The sequence below is a fragment of the Heteronotia binoei genome, chromosome 10, assembly GCF_032191835.1.
Source record: "Heteronotia binoei isolate CCM8104 ecotype False Entrance Well chromosome 10, APGP_CSIRO_Hbin_v1, whole genome shotgun sequence".
NCBI lineage: Eukaryota > Metazoa > Chordata > Lepidosauria > Squamata > Gekkonidae > Heteronotia > Heteronotia binoei.
The window spans coordinates 32,460,330-32,480,042 of record NC_083232.1 but is presented as its reverse complement, the minus strand read 5'-3'; the positions used below and the strand labels follow the sequence as shown (position 1 = coordinate 32,480,042).

Genomic DNA, 19,713 nt, shown 5'->3' with positions numbered 1-19,713 from the left:
AACAAACAACGCTCTGTTCTAGGTTTGTTCACTCTTGAAATTGTTATAATGGAACCCACCATGTGGGAATTGTGCAGCAAAGGAAGGCAAAAGCCAGATAGAATGGAAACATGTTGGAACCTATTCATAACAACATGAGAGCTACATATGCATGGCTAGATACTAACTAATCCTGATCTAGATACTAATTAATCCTGGTTAGGAGAAAGCACATAACTTTTTGAGCCACTTTGCCAGTGCCAGGAACACCTTGGTTGCCCATCCTAGGAAATGGTACTAGAGGAGTGTGGTTCTGCTGTACATAAAAAGCTCTCAAATAACTCTGTTAATGTCTGAACTGGTCCTTAGGATGAACAAGATATAAAAGAGTCATCTCCATAATTCTGTGTTAGAACTTCAAACCAAAAGTAAACAAGTAGCTTAAGAACTAAATTTCATTTTAGCCAACCAGTACAGATTGTTGATTTTGTGCTCCCCCATCCCCATTTTGCGTTGTCTATTCTCTCCTCAAGGCTCAAGGTTGACTCAGCCTTCCATCCTTGAGGTCAGTAAAATGAGTACCCAGCTTGCTGGGGAAGGCAATGGCAAACCACCCTGTAAAAGTCTGCCGTGAAAACGTCATGATGCGACATCATCTCAGAGTCAGAAATGACTGGTGCTTGCACAGGGGACTACCTTTACCTTTTTATTCTCTCCTTTAAAAATTCATCTGCAGCTGGAAATGTTTCACAAAACTTTTTGGGTTGGCAGATAAGAAATGAAAGTCAAGATGAAAGGTGGCAAGTTTTAATTATCTTCCAGGATAGCTAAGATGAAATCCATAAAATAGATAAGCTGGTTCCATGCTCATGAGCAATGTGGTTGATCCTGCCACGCACACAGTCAAGAGAAATAGATATCATTGTGCCATTGCAAACTTCAAAAGACGTGCGAAGAGAAACACTAGTCCAGATGCTTCCTTCTGGCATTTGGCCTCCAACTTGCTGAGCAATGGCTGTGGGCTGCACATGACCACTGCTAAGCTGGTTAAGAGTCACTCTGAGCATGTTACATGAGTGGATCAACTTCAAATTAAATGCAATGCTGGCCACACCCTTTTCAGTAAATACAAAGTATTTCTGAGCATGTTGGCCAGTGGAAACCAGCTGTATCTGTTTCTCATCAGATGAGACCTGAGTGAAATCCAGTAACTTGTTTCTAACAGCTCCTGTAGGCAGTCCCGTAATGGACACCAAGGCAGAAAGAGCAGTGGAAACTGCAGACGGAATCCAGATGAGGCTAAGCACACTAATTCCAGAACTGTCTCCAAAATAACGAACATTGCACTGGGCTGGGGAAAGGATCTCAAAGCTAATCAGATCCCCAGCTCCAGCTTTGGTGGCCCCAGAAGCCGAGACTGATGTGTCTCTGTAATTGACACCAGACTTATGCACTGTCATTAGTTCTGTATTGGTTCCATTTCTGTTGAGGTAAACAATCACAGAGAAACCTTCTCGGACACAAGTATGACCCATGGAATACAAGGCTTGATGGAAAACAAACTTCACAACTCCTGTTTCAGTAAACTTTATGGCCCTGCCATCATGGGCCAGTGTCAACATGTAAGGGTCAGACAGGGAAGTTAATTTGAACGTTGGCCGATAGTTCGTTTGGTAGTGCATTGCGGTTGACATTTGAGCCGTCATGGCCACTGCCCCTGTATCATGGGACAGCCAAAACAAACTGAGGGGTGTGTTGAGCTCATAAACATTTAGGTCTTTGCTTTGATTGCAGAATTGATTTGGGCTCTTTAAAAATACTGAAAGGGTCTGGCCTGGTTCCACCTCTGCAGCACTACTGACACTGATACTCTGGAAGATTTTCCCTTCTGGCTGTTCTATACGAATGCCACTGAGCTCATAGCCTTCCTCGCTGTTGTTGAATTTTAAGGAAAGCTGGAGAAAGTTTCTACAATTGTGTTTCACAGCAAAATTGAGGTCAGCCCACATCAAGCCGTGCTGCTTGAAAAGCAGGCTGTTCTCTTCAACTGTGACTATTTCACACGCTTGCTTTCCCTTTATCTTCAAGTTGAAACCAGGATAGACTTGAGAGGTGCCAGATTTGGGCAAAGGTAAGACAATGTTTGCAGTCCATGCCTCAGAAAGCTTGTTTTCATTGCCTGTTGAACAAACCGTATCGCTGACTGTGGAACAAGGGAAAGCAACCACTTCATCTTCACACACGAGACAAGCCTGACACTCCTGCAGCTCTTTGTTAAAAAAGTACTCCTGTCCACACAGTCCCAAGGCAGCATCTTTTTCCGCAATTCCAAGGCATCGGAAACCTCCTGTTTATGAAGAAAAGAATTTCAGTACATTGCAAGCTAACATTTAGTCATTTTCTTAATTCTCATGTCTTCCTCTGGTGAAGAGGACTTAGAATAAAATTATCATAATAAAATCATATCAGTTTTATGTTTCTAAGAACATACATCTGTTTTGTTGTATTTTTTTTCAATTTTGAAGCCTCCTATGCTATTTAATGATCACAAATTCAGCCAGTAGCTTTTACTTATCACTATGTCTGCATGAAGATACAGGAGCCCATTAAGAAAAAAAATAGCAGCCTTACTTTTGTGATAGAAAGAGAAGAAGAAGAAGATGATGATGATATTGGATTTATATCCCATCCTTCACTCTAAATCTCAGAGCCTCAGAGCAGCTCACAATCTACTTTACCTTCCTCCCCACCATGACAGACATCCTGTGAGGTAGGTGGGGCTGAGAGAGCTTTTGCAGAAGCTGCCCTTCCAAGGACAGCTCTGTGAGAGCTAAGGCTGACCCAGATAAGAGTCCACACACTTAACCACTACACCAAACTGGCTCTCTATTCTTCATCAGGAGTCAGCACGATTAGAGGCACCTGCCAAAGTCCACATTCCAACAGAGGATCCACTCCTGGATGAAGATGATGGGTATATCTTCTGTTTCTCAGTGCAGGGGAAGAATACTGCCTTCTTAAGACGCCTCTGCCATTTGGCCCATAAATAGCTACAACATTGCAGAGGCTTCTAGGAGAATAACTATTTCCTTGTTGGAGGAATGTTACAGGATGTGGAACCACAGCTCATCCATGGGCCCTTTAGATCCACATAAGATGGGGGTACAGGGAGCAGAAGAAAGTGACACTCTTCTGCCTCCAGGATCATTGTCATTAGGAGAGAAAAACAGAGCCACATTTGCCAGGGAGGTAGCCATTTTTGATGGATGGGCCCCAAAGTGCATAAAAACTTTGCAGCCATCCTTGCTTCATAATACCGAGTGCATTTTTCCAGAACCTACAGATACTTTCCAGAATACACTGCATACATTGGCCTACTGCAGTGAATGAAACTTAGCTATGAGTCTAAGTCCCTTTACTTTAATAGAACTCAAAACATAACCAGAGAAATGGAACATCTCCCTGTTACAAGACAAATATAGTCAGTTATTGAATTTTAAAAAGTTAACGATCTGCCTTCTATGCAGTTAATCAACTAATTTCCCAATTAAATAGCAAAGAGAAGTACATTTGGCAGTAGAGGGGTATTTCATTAAATTAGATAACTGTTCCTGAATTGCCAAGTGTCAGTGCACGTCATTATGACCATTATGCCTATTGATTAGGGTTACCAGCATTTTTTTTTTACCGGCTTTGAAACCTGACATGCAAATATTAATCAGCTGAAGCATCCACTATTGCTTTCTCCCCCTACTAGGAAAAGCACTGCATTTATTTTATTTTATTTATTTTATCCTATTTATATTTCGCCCTCCCCGAACAGGCTCAGGGCAGCTAACAGCTGTTAAAACAACATAAAATTAAAAACAGATATACATTAAAAGTCATTTCATACAATTTACAGTGCATAAAAATCCAAGATGGGTACTGATATTACTGGATGTTACTTGGTGCTCTACACTTATATTGCTTAGGATTATATTAAGTTAGGATACTATTTAAAAAGCACAGGAGCAGACCACTTTAAGATGTTGATAACCTTGCAGCTGCCTTCATTCACCCCTCTCCCCTGCTTGCTGTTTAAAAAGCCCTGTTTTTTGTAGCATTAGGAAGAGGTGGAGGAGCAAATGGAAAGCGGAAACAGAAGAATGGCAGCAGCCTTGTCTTCTTTAAGGATGATCTCTACCTTGACACTAGGCAGCTGGAACCATTTCTCTTGAAGATAACGCAGACAAATATTTATGGACTTATTAAATATACACTGGAACTAGGGGCTCTACGTGAACCGTTTGCAGCAATTCTGCCAATGCAGGTCAGAGACCAAACCCAATTAAAATAACAAATTCAAATGCAAAGAAGACTATTGCAGAAGCCAAATGATTAACCTAGGAGCTGTTAGCATTCTTTGATGTGAACCCCATGCCACTTCAGATTGTACTTTAGGTATTTTAAGTGCATGATGAACCAACTTTCCTGTTTTCATTCATTCTCATGAAAGCAGCAATTTACCTGGAGTATTCAGGCATTTTATCCTCTCTCCGCAGATGCTTGGTGATTCAATGCATTCATCTCTATCCTATTAATAAGAGAGTCAAGTTCAAACACCATTCAGTATTTTGGGTAGGAACCTCCTAGTTGTTTGCACCTCCAATCTCAGTATTAAGAAGATACATGTGTCAACTGTGTGCATTGGAACAATGTTAGACTTCAAAAGCTGCATGCATGTAATCACCAGCAGTGACATTTCTATCAAATAAAGGGTAAATCCATGCAATTAGCTGCTAATTTATACATGGAAAGGTGGAAATGAATGAATGGTTGTGTTTTTTTTGTTTTGGAACCATAGTGCAGACATCACTTGACATAATTATACAAGATCATTAAGCAAAAGCTAAGCAAGCTGACCTTAAGAACATAAGAGAAGCCATGTTGGATCAGGCCAATGGCCCATCCAGTCCAACACTCTGTGTCACACAGTGGCCAAAAAACCCAAGTGCCATCAACCTTGTCCCCATTCTCATTGAGCAAGCTGGTCTCTACTCTCATTCCATGTGCCTTCTCCTCATGCTGGCACATCACATACATTAATGCAAACTATTCATGCACAGAGTGCATCCTCGTGATTGGGAACACTGCTTTTTAAAATTCCCAGTCATGGTAATGTTTCCCATAAGAAGCTCTGGATAGTGTAAGGGTTATGTCATTGTTGTATTGTATCCAGAGGCTGAAGCGCATGCTCAGTCCCAGGCAGGGGATAGGACTAGCACATTTGGTCCTTCTCACTTTCTACATACGTTTCCCAGTATACCCAATGGGTGAGATCACACTGCTTTGATGCACAGTGCTCTTTGATGCATACTGTGGCAATCACACAGTCCCTGCCCTGCTGCCGGGAGAAGCACAGGCTGCACAGGTGCAAGAGGAGTGTTCAGACTGCCAAGAAACATGCCCCATATGCATATTAGAGAATGCTAGAAAATTTCCTGGTACTATTTAATCTGGTCCCAGCCCATTCTAAAATGAGATAAGTTCAGGCGGGACTTGGGGGGCAGATGCATGCATGAGATCACACACATTAAATCTGAGGGGAGGCGTGGCTAGGGGCCAAATCTCTTGTGTGATCTCACCCAATGTTGTGTGTATAGGGCTATTGTGTCTGCAAGACTTCCAGGGGCATCCTTTGTACTGAAGCTTTATATCAAACTCTTGATCAAGTGCCTTTAGCCAAAGAGAATACTTCAACTAACAATCTGAAAGTGGCTTTGACTTCGAAAAAAAATATAGACATATGTGGTGGTCTCAACCATGGGGCATCCAGGGCAGCTGCTTGGACCCTGCACTGGGGTCTCTGGGCTTGGAGCCCTCCCTGCTCTGCAGCCAGCTGCCCCAGCCACTGCCCTGAAGCCTCTGCCACTGCAAAGTCACCGCTGATCCCTCATGCTGTCTGAGACTCAGGCAGTGGAAACAGGCAATCATTGTAGAACCATGGGAGCGCAGGAGACCGAGACATCCTATAACTGATAACCCTCCCCCGATACCTAAGTGATTTTAGGACTCCACCTTTGAGTTTTGCCCAGGGCTCCAAAATCACCAAGACTGTGCTTAATAGACATATTAAACAGCACCAATTCCAATCCACAATGCTGAGCAATTCTGATGTGCATTTGTGTACACAATTAGCATCAGTCTCCATAGATATTCTTGGGCTAATAATTAGTTTCCACTGCTATGAAGCTGCCTGTTTATTGGCCATGTACCATTAAATTTGACCTTATCCCATTGCTGTGATTTTAATGTTACCTTATTCTAATCAGACCTTGGCCTGGAAGGCCCAAGCTCGCCTGATCTTATCAAATCATGGAAGCTAAGCAGGGTAAACCCTGGTTAGTATTTGGATGGACCACAAAAGTTCAGGGTTGCTACAGAGCAAACAATGGCAAAGCACTTCTGAACGTCTCTTGACTTGAATGCCCTATGGGATTGCCATGTCAGGTGTGACTTGGCAATTAAAAAAAAAAATCTAACTGCAACATGAACAGTTTTGCCTTGAAAGTATATAGTGAAGAATTCATTTACCACAACTATCCCCATAAGTGTCTTTAAAATTGCTCTTTTTCATTGGCCATAAATGAAGCTGAAACATTCTAAAAGGAATGGGGGACATACTTGGAGGACTGGCTACATCACGGGTGTGTGGCCTAATATGCAAAGGAGTTCCTGTTACAAAAAAAGCCCTATGTATGGCATGTGTGGTATGCACATGGACAAAAGACAACAAACAGTTAATGCTATAGGCATAAACGATATGGCTTTCACAATAAATGAATATAACCAAAGCCGAGAGCATGCAATGCTAAAAGCTGGATAAGACCTCAATCATCTGTCTGTCCATCTGTGACATGGTTGGGGGCTACCCCATACCACTTTGGGAAAACTACCATTAAAACATGAGAGCATGGTAATATTTCACCTGGCACATCCGATCAGCATTTGCAGAACATTCAGAGAGTTGAAAAAAGCCAGCAGGGCACAAGGTGCATTTGTCACACTGTGCGGGTGTCTTCTGGAAATTGCAAAATTCGTCACTTTCACAAAGGCCGCAGTCCAGCAAAGGCTCCCCAATATTAATCACTTTTGCTTCAACCTCTACTTTATGCCCAGAATATGACTTATGAAGGTGATTTCTGACTTGGTTCTGGAGGCCTTGGAGGTTCGCTTGGAAATAATGCTGAATGTCCTCTTGCAGACTCTGAAATGACATTTGCTTCACTGTGTCAAACAGCATGCCGTACTGGACCTTTATCAGATCCATTTGCTCATACATTTTCCTTTGTTGTTCAATGATTTCCCGCTGCTGAGCAGCCAATGTGTTTTGCTGCTCTGTGAGTTTTTGCTGTAAATCCACAATTACCATCTGCTGGCTTTTTAGCATTTCAATGAATTTCTCCTGTCCTTTTGTCAGCTGGAGCTGTAGTATCAGTGCATCTTCAGAGGGAACCTCATTTTCCCCTAAAATACAAAAAAATGGCTGCTTACTTTGCTTCTTAATATTCCAACATTAAAATTTGAGATTTGCAGAGTACTTGAATTCAGGCCCGTAGCCAGAATTTTAAAAGTTGAGGGGCATGTAAAAAAGTCAGGGGGCACTTAGCAGCTCCCCTCCCCTATCTGCCAATGCCATGACTCAGGGCACCCGATTCAGGTTGCCTGACCTTCCCTCTGACCCTCCCCCAACATTTGAGGGCCCTTAAATGGTGTGGGAGGGGCAGTGGCTGCTCCTGGGTACCCCTCCCATGCATTTTAAATCATGGGGGGGAGGCAGCCCCCAGTCTCCCAGCTTTCACCCCACGATGGTGGCAGGGGGTAGAGGGGAAGAAGGAAAGATTGGGGGCACCTGAGTTCGGGCACCCGACCGGAAGTCAGGTGGCAGACCCTGTAGCTAAAGGCTGCTTGAATTGGAATTTATTCCTCCCACCCCTGGATTTAACAGGTACCCTGGATTCTTAACTCACTATAGGCGCTAATAAAGTTTGAGTCCAGTGGCACCTTTAAGACCACTAATATATCCCATTAATTTGTACTATGCTCTCATTCCATCTTGTATTCCATCCTAACATGCAGAGCTTTTTTTGTAGCAGGAACTCCTTTGCATATTAGGCCACACACCCCTAATGTAGCCAATTCTCCAAGAGCTTAAGTAGGCCCTCTAAGAAGAGCCCTGTAAGCTCCTGGAGGATTGGTTACATCAGGGGTGTGTAGTCTATTATGCAAAGGAGTTCCTGCTACAAAAAAAGCTCTGGGAAGGGGGATTATGGTCATCTTGCTTTCCTCAGTGATGTGGCTTCCAGCTGGTATTAGGGCAGAGCCCACTTCCCAAGCAAATCAATCCTAGACGTATTTATTCAGACCTTGTACCATCATATTCAATGTGCTTACTCCCTGGGAATTGTGTATAGGACTGCAGCCTGGCTATGAGACATCATTGTCATCAGGGGTGGAATTCTAGCAGGAGCTCCTTTGCATATTAGGCCACACACCCCTGATGTAGCCAATGCACCAAGAGCTTACAAAAAAGAGCCTTGTAAGCTCTTGGAGGACTGGCTACATCAGGGGTGTGGCCTAATATGCAAAGGAGCTCCTGCTAGAATTCCACCCCTGATTGTCATAAGGAAGAATGATTCTCCACCCTCCTTCATTGCTAGAGGAGGGAGAGTTCATCCATAACCTGTGGTTGGAGCTTGGTCCAGTGAAGGATAGCTTTCATCTTCTGGTATGCACTGCCCACACTTTTTATCTCAAGACAGCACTTCTTGACCCAAAATAGTACATAAGTCATGGGGGGAGGGGGAGGAAGGGGCTCAAGAACACAGTCTCTTCCATCATCTTACTTGTGCCACCTACCTGGTTTGACATCACAGGTAAGCTGAACACCCAGAGTGGCACCCCCCAGTTCTGAAGCTGTGTAGGCAAGATCCTCTCCAATGAACTGGGCTGCCCTCTCTGTTAGTTTGACCAGGGCAGGCTCAGGACATCCTTCGCCCTGGTTTGAGGGGCACAGGACAGTCTGACTGGCTGGCCGGGGCTTCTGGCGAATCCGCAGGGGCAGGTGACACTCGATGCCCTTGCAGTCCCGGAGAGTGCCATTGGGAGTTCGGGTGGTGCAGTCTCCTCCTCCAGAGCAACTTTCCCCTGCAACCCTCGTAACCACAGCACTGTGTCCCAGGCTACTCTCTGCTAAGGGCTGCTGTTGCTGTTGCTGCTGCTGGAGCACAGGGAACTGCTGCTTGCTGTGTGGCTGCCCGCGCACAGTCGTGTGAACAAAAGCTCGGGACGGGCGGCTCGCTCTGCCTGAGCAACGGGGGCCCTGGCACTGTTGTCTGACGCTGGGCTGATGTTCGCTCTCGCTGCCACTGCTGCTGCACGGTGGGCTCCGACAAAGCTCAATGCCAAAGCATCCTTGTCCAATCAAAAGCCAGAGGAAAAACCCTAGCCAGCAGCAGCAAGTCCAAGGTAACTGTCTCACCACCATCTCCAGTCACATCTACAAAAGCAAGAGAAAGCTCGGGGGTCAGCAAGACAGTGAAAGAGAGATCACCCATTTCACTTACATCTTTGCTGCTGTATATCCTGCTCCCATGTTACAGTAAATATATATCAGGGGTCCCCAACCTTTTTAAGCTTGCAGGCAAACTTGGAATTAACAGTTTAACTTCAGTAACACAGTGTGGATCCTTGTGCTGTGCTGGCAGCTGCTACCAAAACAACATCTAAAAAAATCTGTACAGCTAATCATATTTCCAAAAAATCAGAAGACTTAGAATCATAGAGTTGGAAGGGACCTCTAGGATCATCTAGTCCAACCCCCTGCACAATGCAGGAAACTCACAAACACTTCCCCCTAAATTCACAGGATCTTCATTGCTGTCAGATGGCCATCTAGCCTCTGTTTAAAAACCTCCAAGGAAGGAGAACCCACCACCTCCCGAGGAAGCCTGTTCCACTGAGGAATCGCTCTAACGGTCAGAAAGTTCTTCCTAATGCTGAGCCAGAAACTCTTTTAATTTAATTTCAACCCATTGGTTCTGGTCCTACCTTCTGGGGCCACAGAAGACAATTCCACACCATCCTCTATATGACAGCCCTTCAAGTACTTGAAGATGGTGATCATATCACCTCTCAGCTGCCTCCTCTCCAAGCTAAACATCCCCAACTCCTTCAACCTTTCCTCATAGGACTTGGTCTCCAGATCCCTCACCATCTTTGTCACACTCCTTTGGACCCGTTCTAGCTTGTCTATATCCTTCTTAAAATGTGGTGCCTAAAACTGAACACAATACTCCAGGTGAGGTCTTACCAGAGCAGAGTAAAGCGATACCATCACATCACGTGATCTGGACACTTTACTTCTGTTGATACAGCCCAAAATTGCATTTGCCTTTTTAGCCACCGCATCACACTGTTGACTCATGTTCAGCGTATGATCCACTAAGACCCCTAGATGCTTTCCCCCCTTAACTGCTGCATTAGCATTTTTGTTTTTGGTGTTAAATGTACTAAACAAACCTAGAGGTGGTGGGGTGGTTCTTACAAGCCCTGTTCACAAGTTACAATAGGCATGAGCTTTCCTAACTTTTTCTCTACAAGCACTGGTGATTTGTTTATATTCATCCTTGGTTATAAGGCCCTCCTTCCAATTCCTAAAGAAGTATTTTTTATTTCTCAAGTCTTTAGAGAGTTGTCTATGGAGCCACTTTGGCTTCTTTAGGCTTTTTCCATTTTTTCTTCTCATAGGAATCGTCTGTGATTGTGCTTTCAGTATTTTCAGGCAAAAGCCCTACCTGGCTTCACCTGCCTAAAAAAGATGATGGCGGGCACTACGGCACCCAAGGGCACCACACACTCACTTACAGAGCCTATATGGATGTGAAGAAGACATTGCATTTATATTCCACCCTCCCCTCAAGAGTCTCAGAGCGGCTCACAATCTCCTTTATCTTCCTCCCCTCCAACAAACACCCTGTGAGGTGGGTGGGGCTGAGAGAGCTCTCCCAGAAACTGCCATTTCAAGGACAAGCTCTGTGATACCTAAGGGTGACCCAAGGCCATTCCAGCAGGTGCAAGTGAAAGAGTGGGAGATCAAACCCAGTTCTCCCAGATAAGAGTCCACACACTTAACCACTACACCAAACTGGCTCTCTTCCAACTGTGCTTCCAACTGGTCATAAGGAACAGCCAACACACATTCATTTTACAAATGAAACTGAGGACTGGTACCTGGGGGTGGATTTTATATAACACAATGAGCCTTACATGTGTTGAAAATAACATGAGAATTATTCAGCTCATGCCTATTGTAACTTGTGAACAGGGCTTGTAAGAACCACCCCACCACCTCTAGCTTTGTTTAGTACATTTAACACCAAAAACAAAAATGCTAATGCAGCAGTTAAGGGGGGGGAAAGCTACCTGTTATAAGACAGTCCACTGAATCAGAAACTTAGTGTTAGAGAATGAAAAACTTTGATGCCACTTTAGGCCAAGCCCATAATATTACATTTAGTGGATGGCTAACCCTGCTCAAGGTTCACTCAGCCTTCCATCCTTCTGAGGTTGGTAAAATGAGTACCCAGCTTACTGGGGGTAAAGTGTAGATGACTGGGAAGGCATTGGCATACCAATGTCTGCCAAGAAAATGTTGTGATGTGATGTCACCCCGTGGGTCGGTAACAACTCAGTACTTGCACAGGGGACTACCTTTCTCTTTTAACCTTTCTGCATGGTAGTAGGTGGTTGGTTGGTTTTTTAAAAATTCGTTTTTGTAAAAAATGTTCTCAAGTGCTGCGGAGAGGAGAAATCACCTCCAAGGGGAGGGGGAAGTAGAGTGACAGGAGAGGCAGAAAAGTAACTGGAAGTGGACAAATAATTCAGAATGGGATATGTAGGCAGAAGAGGAATCTGGGACACACCTGCCAGTGATGCCATGGATGCTAACCAGTAGGAGCCTGTGACTCTATCACAACCAACTTATTAAGGAAAATATTCATGATAGTTGCATTTTCAAGTTTAAAAAATTGCATAGCAACTTTAGTCAGTGGTTCAAATTCTGGATAATCTCCAGATAGCTTCTGAAGCATGGGTTATGAGTTCTGTCTGTTCTGGGAAAGGACAGTAACTTACTGTAAGTAAGGATGCGGATGCTCCTTTCCCCCAAACGCCCCTCTGAGCCACTGGAGCAGCACCCTGTCTCTTCTCTTCTCCCCCACCCCGCACACCATTTGGAGAGCCCCATTTCCCTCCTTCCTCCTTCACAATACGCGCGCACCCACACACCCTCCCGCGCCTTGATGTGCGGACTTCGGAAGAAAGTTTCAGAACACTTGATTACTATTCAGTCTCAGGAAGCAACCGAGGGGCTTACCAAAGAAAAGCGGGTGAGGCAGAATCCAGAGCTGCGGATTTGGGGGAAACCGGGGGGATCCGAGCTTGGTCGTGGAGGGAATCAATGACCGAGTCCCGGAGCGAAGTTTCTTTGCCCAGCGGCTGCGAACTGACCTCTTTCTGCGAAAACCTGGAAGGGAATGTTAATGTGGAACATTCCTGGACATCCTCAGCATCAGATTTCCCAAGCGCCGCCCTTTAACTCTTCGAACTCCACACTCCCACGTGGGCTGGGGGTGGCTAGAAGCCCCTCTCGGAGAAACCTGGGAAGGCGGCGGGCGGATTGCAAGGATTTCTTCATTCCCTGAGACGCCTTTACCGGGGATCACATGTCCCAGAAGAGGAAAAAAAAAAAAAAATCAGATAGGGACTGGAGACCGACCCCAGGAGAGCCGATCCACGGCATATCTGCTTTCAAGGCGGATGGGGAAGCAAGGCTATCCCAAACCCTGGAAGGAGCGTTGAGAGGACTGTTTGATAGGGAAACTGGCGCCCTCCATCCCCGGAATCTTTGACCTAGACTTTGAATGAAGCAGCAGGTACCTGGTGGTAAATCTAATCCAAACACATTGATCTGTTGCAGATTCCAGAAGTCCAAAAAACAAAAGTCAGGCAATGCCTTTTGTTAAAGACCAACCAGTATGACCCCAAACAACTGTGCAAGATTTGGAGTTCTTCTTCAAAATGCTTCATCAAGATCGATGTTTAACAAAAATGGAAGGAGGAGAGAAAGATGGATTGGGCCATGGTCTTTAGATCTTGTCTCACCTCCCCCACCCCATAAAACCTCCCTGGTGAAGAGTTCTGGAGCACTCAGAAGGTTGCACAGTATTTTGTGTCACATTGGTTGCTCCTGATAAAAGCTATTGCATGGCTTTTGTTTATGGATTTTGCTTTAGACCAGTTTTTAGAAGGTAGCTGGGTTGGCCTGCAGCAGAACAGCTAGATTCAAGTCCAGGAGAACCTTAGACACCAACAAGATTCTGGACTTGAATCTAGCTTTAGATCAAGGTGGCTATCTGCAACCAGTGACTGTGCCACTCCTGTGAATTGCCAACCACAGGAAACACAGAAATCTTCCCTGAATTAAGGTGTTGGCCAACAAGATGTTGTTCCAGCAGTTCATTGGGCTCACGTGTCTTATAGCAAAATCATGTGATGCATGCTGAAATGTCATAGATCCAGAAGAGTTAGCTGTGTTAGTCTGTTGCTGCAAGATAGTAAAGAGTCCAGTAGCACCTTTAAGACTAATAAATGTTATTGTAGCATAAGCTTTTGAGAAACACAGCTCTCTTCATCAGATGCATTATATTAGCTTTATAAAAATGCCCTCCTGAACAATTCTGTTTTACATAATATGACGACCTAGCCCCATTCCCTCACTCAGATGCAGAATTTCTCGTCTGTTTTTGCCATTGCCTGCCTCTGCATAGTGACCTCCTGGACTTTGTTGGTGGTTCCCAACCAAGTACTAACCTGGGCTGACTCTGCTTAGCTTCCAAGATCTGATGAGATCTGGCTAGCCTGGGTCAGCACACTGAGGGTGTTTCCCATACTTCATATTTCATCTTCATACTTCATAGCACATACATATTGATCCTGGAAACACATTGTTTCATCTTGTGTCTGTTAAATATTCAAAGGAAATGTACAGCTGGTTTTGTGAGGAATGAGAACATTTCAGCTGTCATCAGATCTCCCCTCCCCCCCACATACACACACACATACATACACTAAGGACCTGGACCTTCATGGAAGGCACCACGTTACCACATGGAATGGAACACCTGGATCTAAGAGCGAACACCTTTCTTTTAAATCTGCTCAAGAAATCCTCAGTTTCAGGATTTGCTTTAATGAACTGCGTGTTTATTAATGTTCACACACCCTACTAGCAGTTTACTGCCAACATTATAATTGTGTTTTTAATATTGAATGCTTTACTATGAACTGTGGACACATTCCATATTCCATCTGTGACAGCAAAATCCAATAAAAATGAACACATTTTTTTCAAAGTGGTTGTTCTCAATGAAATTTGCTTTCAAACAAGTGTCTTAAAATTGAAAGGGATTTTCTTCCATAGATTCATTCACAATTGTTGCTAGTTTTCATAGTTCTTTCCGCCTTATTTTTAAGTCCAATATTTAGTTCTGCTTGTTTACCAACTGAATTTTTTCTGCATTCTCCATAATAATTTTAAAGTTTGTTGTTTGCGTTTAAAACCGGCACAGATGGTTTTCAAAACTTTTGTTTCAATCCAGCTGAGTTTCTGTTATTTGAAGGAGCTTTAATGGACAAATGGCATACTTTAAAATTAGTAGCTTGGCTCCTTTGCTTTGGTCACCTCGAGGTTAGACTACTGTAATGCCCTCTACATGGGGCTACCCTTGTGCCGGACCCGGAAACTGCAGTTGGTGCAGAACGCTGCTGCCCGGCTGTTATTAGGGCTCCCAAGACGGGTGCACATTCGGCCGGGGCTCCGGGATCTGCACTGGCTGCCAGTAATATTCCGAGTCCGGTACAAGGTGTTGGTTATTACCTTTAAAGCCCTATATGGCCTAGGACCTGTCTACCTTAGGGACCGTCTTTCCCCACACGTTCCCCAGAGAGTACTACGCTCGGGTTCACAAAACCTGTTGGTAGTCCCCGGGCCAAAGGAGGCCCGTCTAAAATCCACCAGGGATCGGGTCTTCTCAGTAACGGCACCTTATTGGTGGAACCAGCTGCCGGAGGAGGTGCGGGCCCTGCGGGACCTAGGGCAGTTCCGCAGGGCCTGTAAGACAGCCCTCTTCCGGCAGGCCTATAATACTGACTGACAAGGAAATCTTTTGGATGGAACAAAATGCATCTGTAGACCGCCGGTTTTTTATCTATCTTGCTTTTATTAATTTATGGTTTTAATTTTACTTGTAAGTGTTTTAAATTGTAGTATTTGAATTATCATGTTGTAAGCCGCCCTGAGACACTTCGGTGCGAAGGGCGGGGTATAAATCCCAATATAAATATAAATATAAATATAAATAATATGAAGCGATTTATTCATTTTTCAAACTAACAGCGCAGTCCTAAGAAGAGTTACATCATCCTTCTAAGTCCATTGACTTAAAGGGACTCAGAAGAGTATAACTCTGTGACAGAGTTATACCCTTCTGAGTCCATTTGAGTCAATGGAGTCTCTGTCTGTGTTTCCAATGTAAGACTGGAACCTACATCTTTCGTGTATGTATGTTATGTGGTTCTCACCACATAACTGGGAATATGCTCAGGCTCCATTTATATGTTTCAGTTCATTAGTTGGGGTTGGTACTTACACTACCATTTTTTGTACAATTGAGCACCTGTGGTGGTTGGAGTATTGGACTAAAATATGGAAGAGCAGGGTTGTTGGTTTTTTTTAAGCAGGAATGCACAGGAACGCAGTTCCGGCTGTCTTGGTGTCAGGGGTATGGCCTAATATGCAAATGAGTCCCTGCTGGGCTCTTTAAACTAAAAATCCCTGGACATAACAATGGTGATGTGATGGGGTGTGGCTTAATATGCAAATGAGTTCCTGCTGGCTTTTTCTACAAAAAAAGCCCTGTGAAAGAGTACTACTCTACTCAAATCTGCCATGGAAGCTTGCTGGGTGACCTTGGGCCAGTCCCACACTCTTACCCGAACCTACTCCACAGGGTTCTTACTAAGAGGATACAATGGAGGAGGGGAGAATAATGTTTTAAGCTGCTTCAAGTTACATTGGAGAACAATAATTATCATATGGTGGTGCATGTAGTATAGCCAGGAGTTCCTAAGATTTTTCAGCAGCCAGAAGTTCTAGGTCTTTTAGCATGGTGGTCAGCTAGACTTTTGTTTCTAAGGAAAGAGATGTTTCCAAGGTGATTTGCTATTCCTGCCTCTGTGTCACCACCTGGTATTCCTTGGAGGTTGCCCATCCAAATACTAACCAGGGCTGACCCTGCTTAGCTATGAGATTGGGCTAGTCTGGGCTGTCTGGGTCAGGGCTGCATTAGAAAGGAAAGTGGGTGGGGAGGAAGGAAGGAAAGAAGGACAGACAGCCAGTCTAAACAGAATTGCAATACAAGATAACCACCGGAAGCAATAAAACTTTCATGCAAAGTGTGTAAATATGTGTTTTTAGTGAAGTAAAACAAAAACAAAACTAAGGAACACTGAACATTCTTGAAATTTTCCCCACAAAGTCTCTCAACAGTCACAAAGAATGATAACCTCTTCAAATAGGACTTAATGAAGACATGGGTGAAGTCTTTACATTCTTAGTGTTGGTACAGAGAAAATAAAGGAACCACTTTTAAAAGGACTCCTCACGATTTCAATAGTTCTTCCTCAGTCTCTTTCTCCGGATGTTACATGGAGCCATAGCTCTACTCCTTACAACATGGATCCATGCATGCTCTAATTTGCTGCTACCAGCTCTATTAAACAGAATTGCAACCTGTGAAGTCAATGGGCTAAAAGGTGTAATACTACCTAGCTCATTGCTATGTAAGTTGCTTCTTTAAAAATAAGAAAAAAGAAAATGGAGATAAGATGAATACTGCCTTTCTTTTGCCTTTCCTTGCCTCTTTCTTATTGTCTATTATTTTTCTTCCTCTCTCTCTTCTCTGAGTGTGTGAGTTCCTGAATTGCAGAGTTTGCTGCTTGTGCATTTGGAAGAAAATTTAGAATAAACTCTGCTGTCTCCATATAGTTTCTCATTTAGTGCCTTTTAGAGGAAATACCTTACTGATTAAAGTGGCCCCTGTCCAGATCCTTAGAAAAAGTTTATAAATGTGATATGAGTTGCTTGTATTCCAGTAATGGCAGCAGGTAAATTAACATCTTTGGAGTAAGTCAGCAGATGCCAACATGTACTCAGACTCTTACAGAATCCCACACATGGTCAAATCTTTTTTGTTGACTTGCCATCAGAAGCCAGATATTCTACATCTCAATGAAACTGCAGCTCTCTTTCTACTTTCCTCCACTCCAAATTTCACCTCATCTTGTTTCCATATGGTTATGCAAAATGACTTTCATACACATAAAAGAATAATTTTTTTGGACTTGGTTCCCATAATTTGGGGGCGTATTGACTCCATATGAGCAGCAGAACTTGGGCTAGGATCCCAGTTTCTCTGGAGGAACTTAATGTGTCTGAACTGAGTATAGGTGCAAACTTGCCTGTTTACATATATAAAAAACCTACAGAACAGACAATTTTAAAGGACTCATGCCTTGAAAAATTGAAGCTTTTTCTTCTTCAGCAATTACTTCTCTTGCACAAACTGTCAGATCCAACATACTGCTGATGCATCCAGGTGCTCCTCTAACCTTCCAAATGGACCCTGGTTCCCATTTGCACGACACACATTTAATTTAAATGCAGACCGAATGAGGCTGCTCTTACATGGGGATGAACAGAAGAACATAAGAGATCAGGCCAATGGCCCATCCAGTGGCCAAAAAACCCAGGTGCCATCAGGAGGTCCATCAGTGGGGCCAGGACACTAGAAGTCCTCACAGTGTTGCCTCTCTCAAGCACCAAGAATACAGAGCATCACTTGCCCCAGACAGAGAGTTCCAACAATATGCTGTGGCTAATAGCCACTGATGGACCTCTGCTCCATATGTTTATACATTCCCCTCTTGAAGCTGGCTAGGCCTGTGGCAGTGAATTCCATGTGTTAATCACCCTTCAGGTGAAGAAGTACTTTCTTTTATCCATTCTAACCTGACTGCTCAGCAATTTCATTGAGTGCCCACGAGTTCTTGTATTGTGAGAAAGGGAGAAAAGTACGTAGTTCTTTCTCTGTCTTCTCTGTCCCATGCATAATCTTGTAAACCTCTATCATGTCACCCCTCAGTCAACGTTTCTCCAAGCTAAAAAGCCCCAAGCATTTTAACCTTTCTTCATAGGGAAAGTGTTCCAACCTTTTAAGCATTCTAGTTTGTCCTTTTCTGCACTTTTTCCAATGCTATATCTTTTTTGAGATATTGTGACCAGAATTGTACACACTACTCCAAATGAGGCCCCACCATCGATTTATACAGGGGCATTATGATACTGGCTGATTTGTTTTCAATTCCCTTCCTAATAATTCCCAGCATAGCATTGGCCTTTTTCATTGCAGTTGCACACTGTCTCAACATTTTCAGTGAGTTATCTACCACGACCCCAAGATCTCTCTCTTGGTCAGTCTCCCCCAGTTCACACCCCATCAACTTGTATTTATAGTTAGGATTTTTTGCCCCAATGTGCATTACCTTGCACTTGACCACATTGAACCTCATTTGCCATGTTGACACCCACTCACCCAGCCTCAACAGATTCCTTTGAAGTGCCTCACAATCCTCTCTGGTTCTCATCACCCTGAACAATTTAGTGTCATCTGCAAACTTAGCCACTTCACTTACTCCCAACTCTAAATCATTAATTAACAAGTTAAAAATCATTGAACCTAGTACTGAGCCCTGTGGCACCCCACTACTTACCACCCTCCACTGAGAAAATTGCCTATTTATACTCATTCTCTATTAATTAGCCAGTTTTTGATCCAGAAGAGGACTTGTTCTTTTACCCCATGACTCTTGAACTTACTTAGAAGCCTTTGATGAGGAACTTTATCAAAAGCTTTCTGAAGTCAAGCTAAACAATATCTATTGGGTCCCCATCTATTGATTTTGTGTAATGGGCTTAATTCCTACTGTGAATGCAGAGGCAACAGAGTATCTGTACAGGGCGATTCCTTCCAATCTCTTCATGCCTACCATTCTCCACTCCTGCTGGTAGTGGTGGGAAGTGTCGTCAAGTCACAGAGGACTTATGGCGACCCCCTTATGGGCAAGGAATTTTCAGAGGTGGTTTGCCATTGCCTGCCTCTGCAAAGCAACCCTGGACTTTCCTTGGCAGTGTCCCATCCAAGCACTAACCACGCCCAACCCTGTTTTGCTCCCGAGATCTAATGACATGGGCTAGCCTGTACCATCCAGGTCAAGGCCCACCCAGATACTGGAGAGGTTTTTGCCATCCTTTAAAAAAAGTTGATAGAACTGTTAAAGCATTCTACCTACTACTGACTGGGGGCAGGCATAAAAGGAACCAGGAGGAGAAATGGCACTGGATGTGAGTGAGGAGTTTTGGAAATATAGATCTTCCCACCAACCCCATTTCACTGTGGTTCCAGTTTCACTGTGATGGTTCCAGATGGATGAAAGCAAACCAGGCTAAACTAGGGAAGGAGAAAGGGGGAGTCTGGATGGAGGACAGTGTTGTTGGGATCTCCAGAAAATCCC

The 19,713-nt window shown here is 43.9% G+C and overlaps 1 protein-coding gene across 1 annotated transcript; it reads right to left on the bottom strand.

The window, feature by feature from the left end:
• Window positions 1-709: 709 nt before the first annotated feature.
• On the bottom strand, window positions 710-9,515 carry LOC132578371 (uncharacterized). Its single transcript, XM_060248325.1, has 4 exons — window positions 8,881-9,515; window positions 6,950-7,488; window positions 4,489-4,555; window positions 710-2,326 (listed from the first exon to the last, which is right to left on the bottom strand). Exons 1-4 carry the CDS (start codon window positions 9,506-9,508, stop codon window positions 807-809), a joined length of 2,754 nt encoding a protein of 917 aa, XP_060104308.1. The 5' UTR covers window positions 9,509-9,515; the 3' UTR covers window positions 710-806.
• Between the last annotated feature and the right edge of the window lie 10,198 nt (window positions 9,516-19,713).

Bases quoted from the DNA above. Each gene is read 5' to 3' on its own strand.
- LOC132578371 (XM_060248325.1), bottom strand. From the start codon at position 9,508: ATGGTGGTGAGACAGTTACCTTGGACTTGCTGCTGCTGGCTAGGGTTT. The intron at 7,489-8,880 runs GTAGGTGGCACA...TTTGTATTTTAG, and splicing joins TACCTGTGATGTCAAACCAG to GGGAAAATGAGGTTCCCTCT. The intron at 2,327-4,488 runs GTAAATTGCTGC...CTTCATAAACAG, and splicing joins AAAATGCCTGAATACTCCAG to GAGGTTTCCGATGCCTTGGA.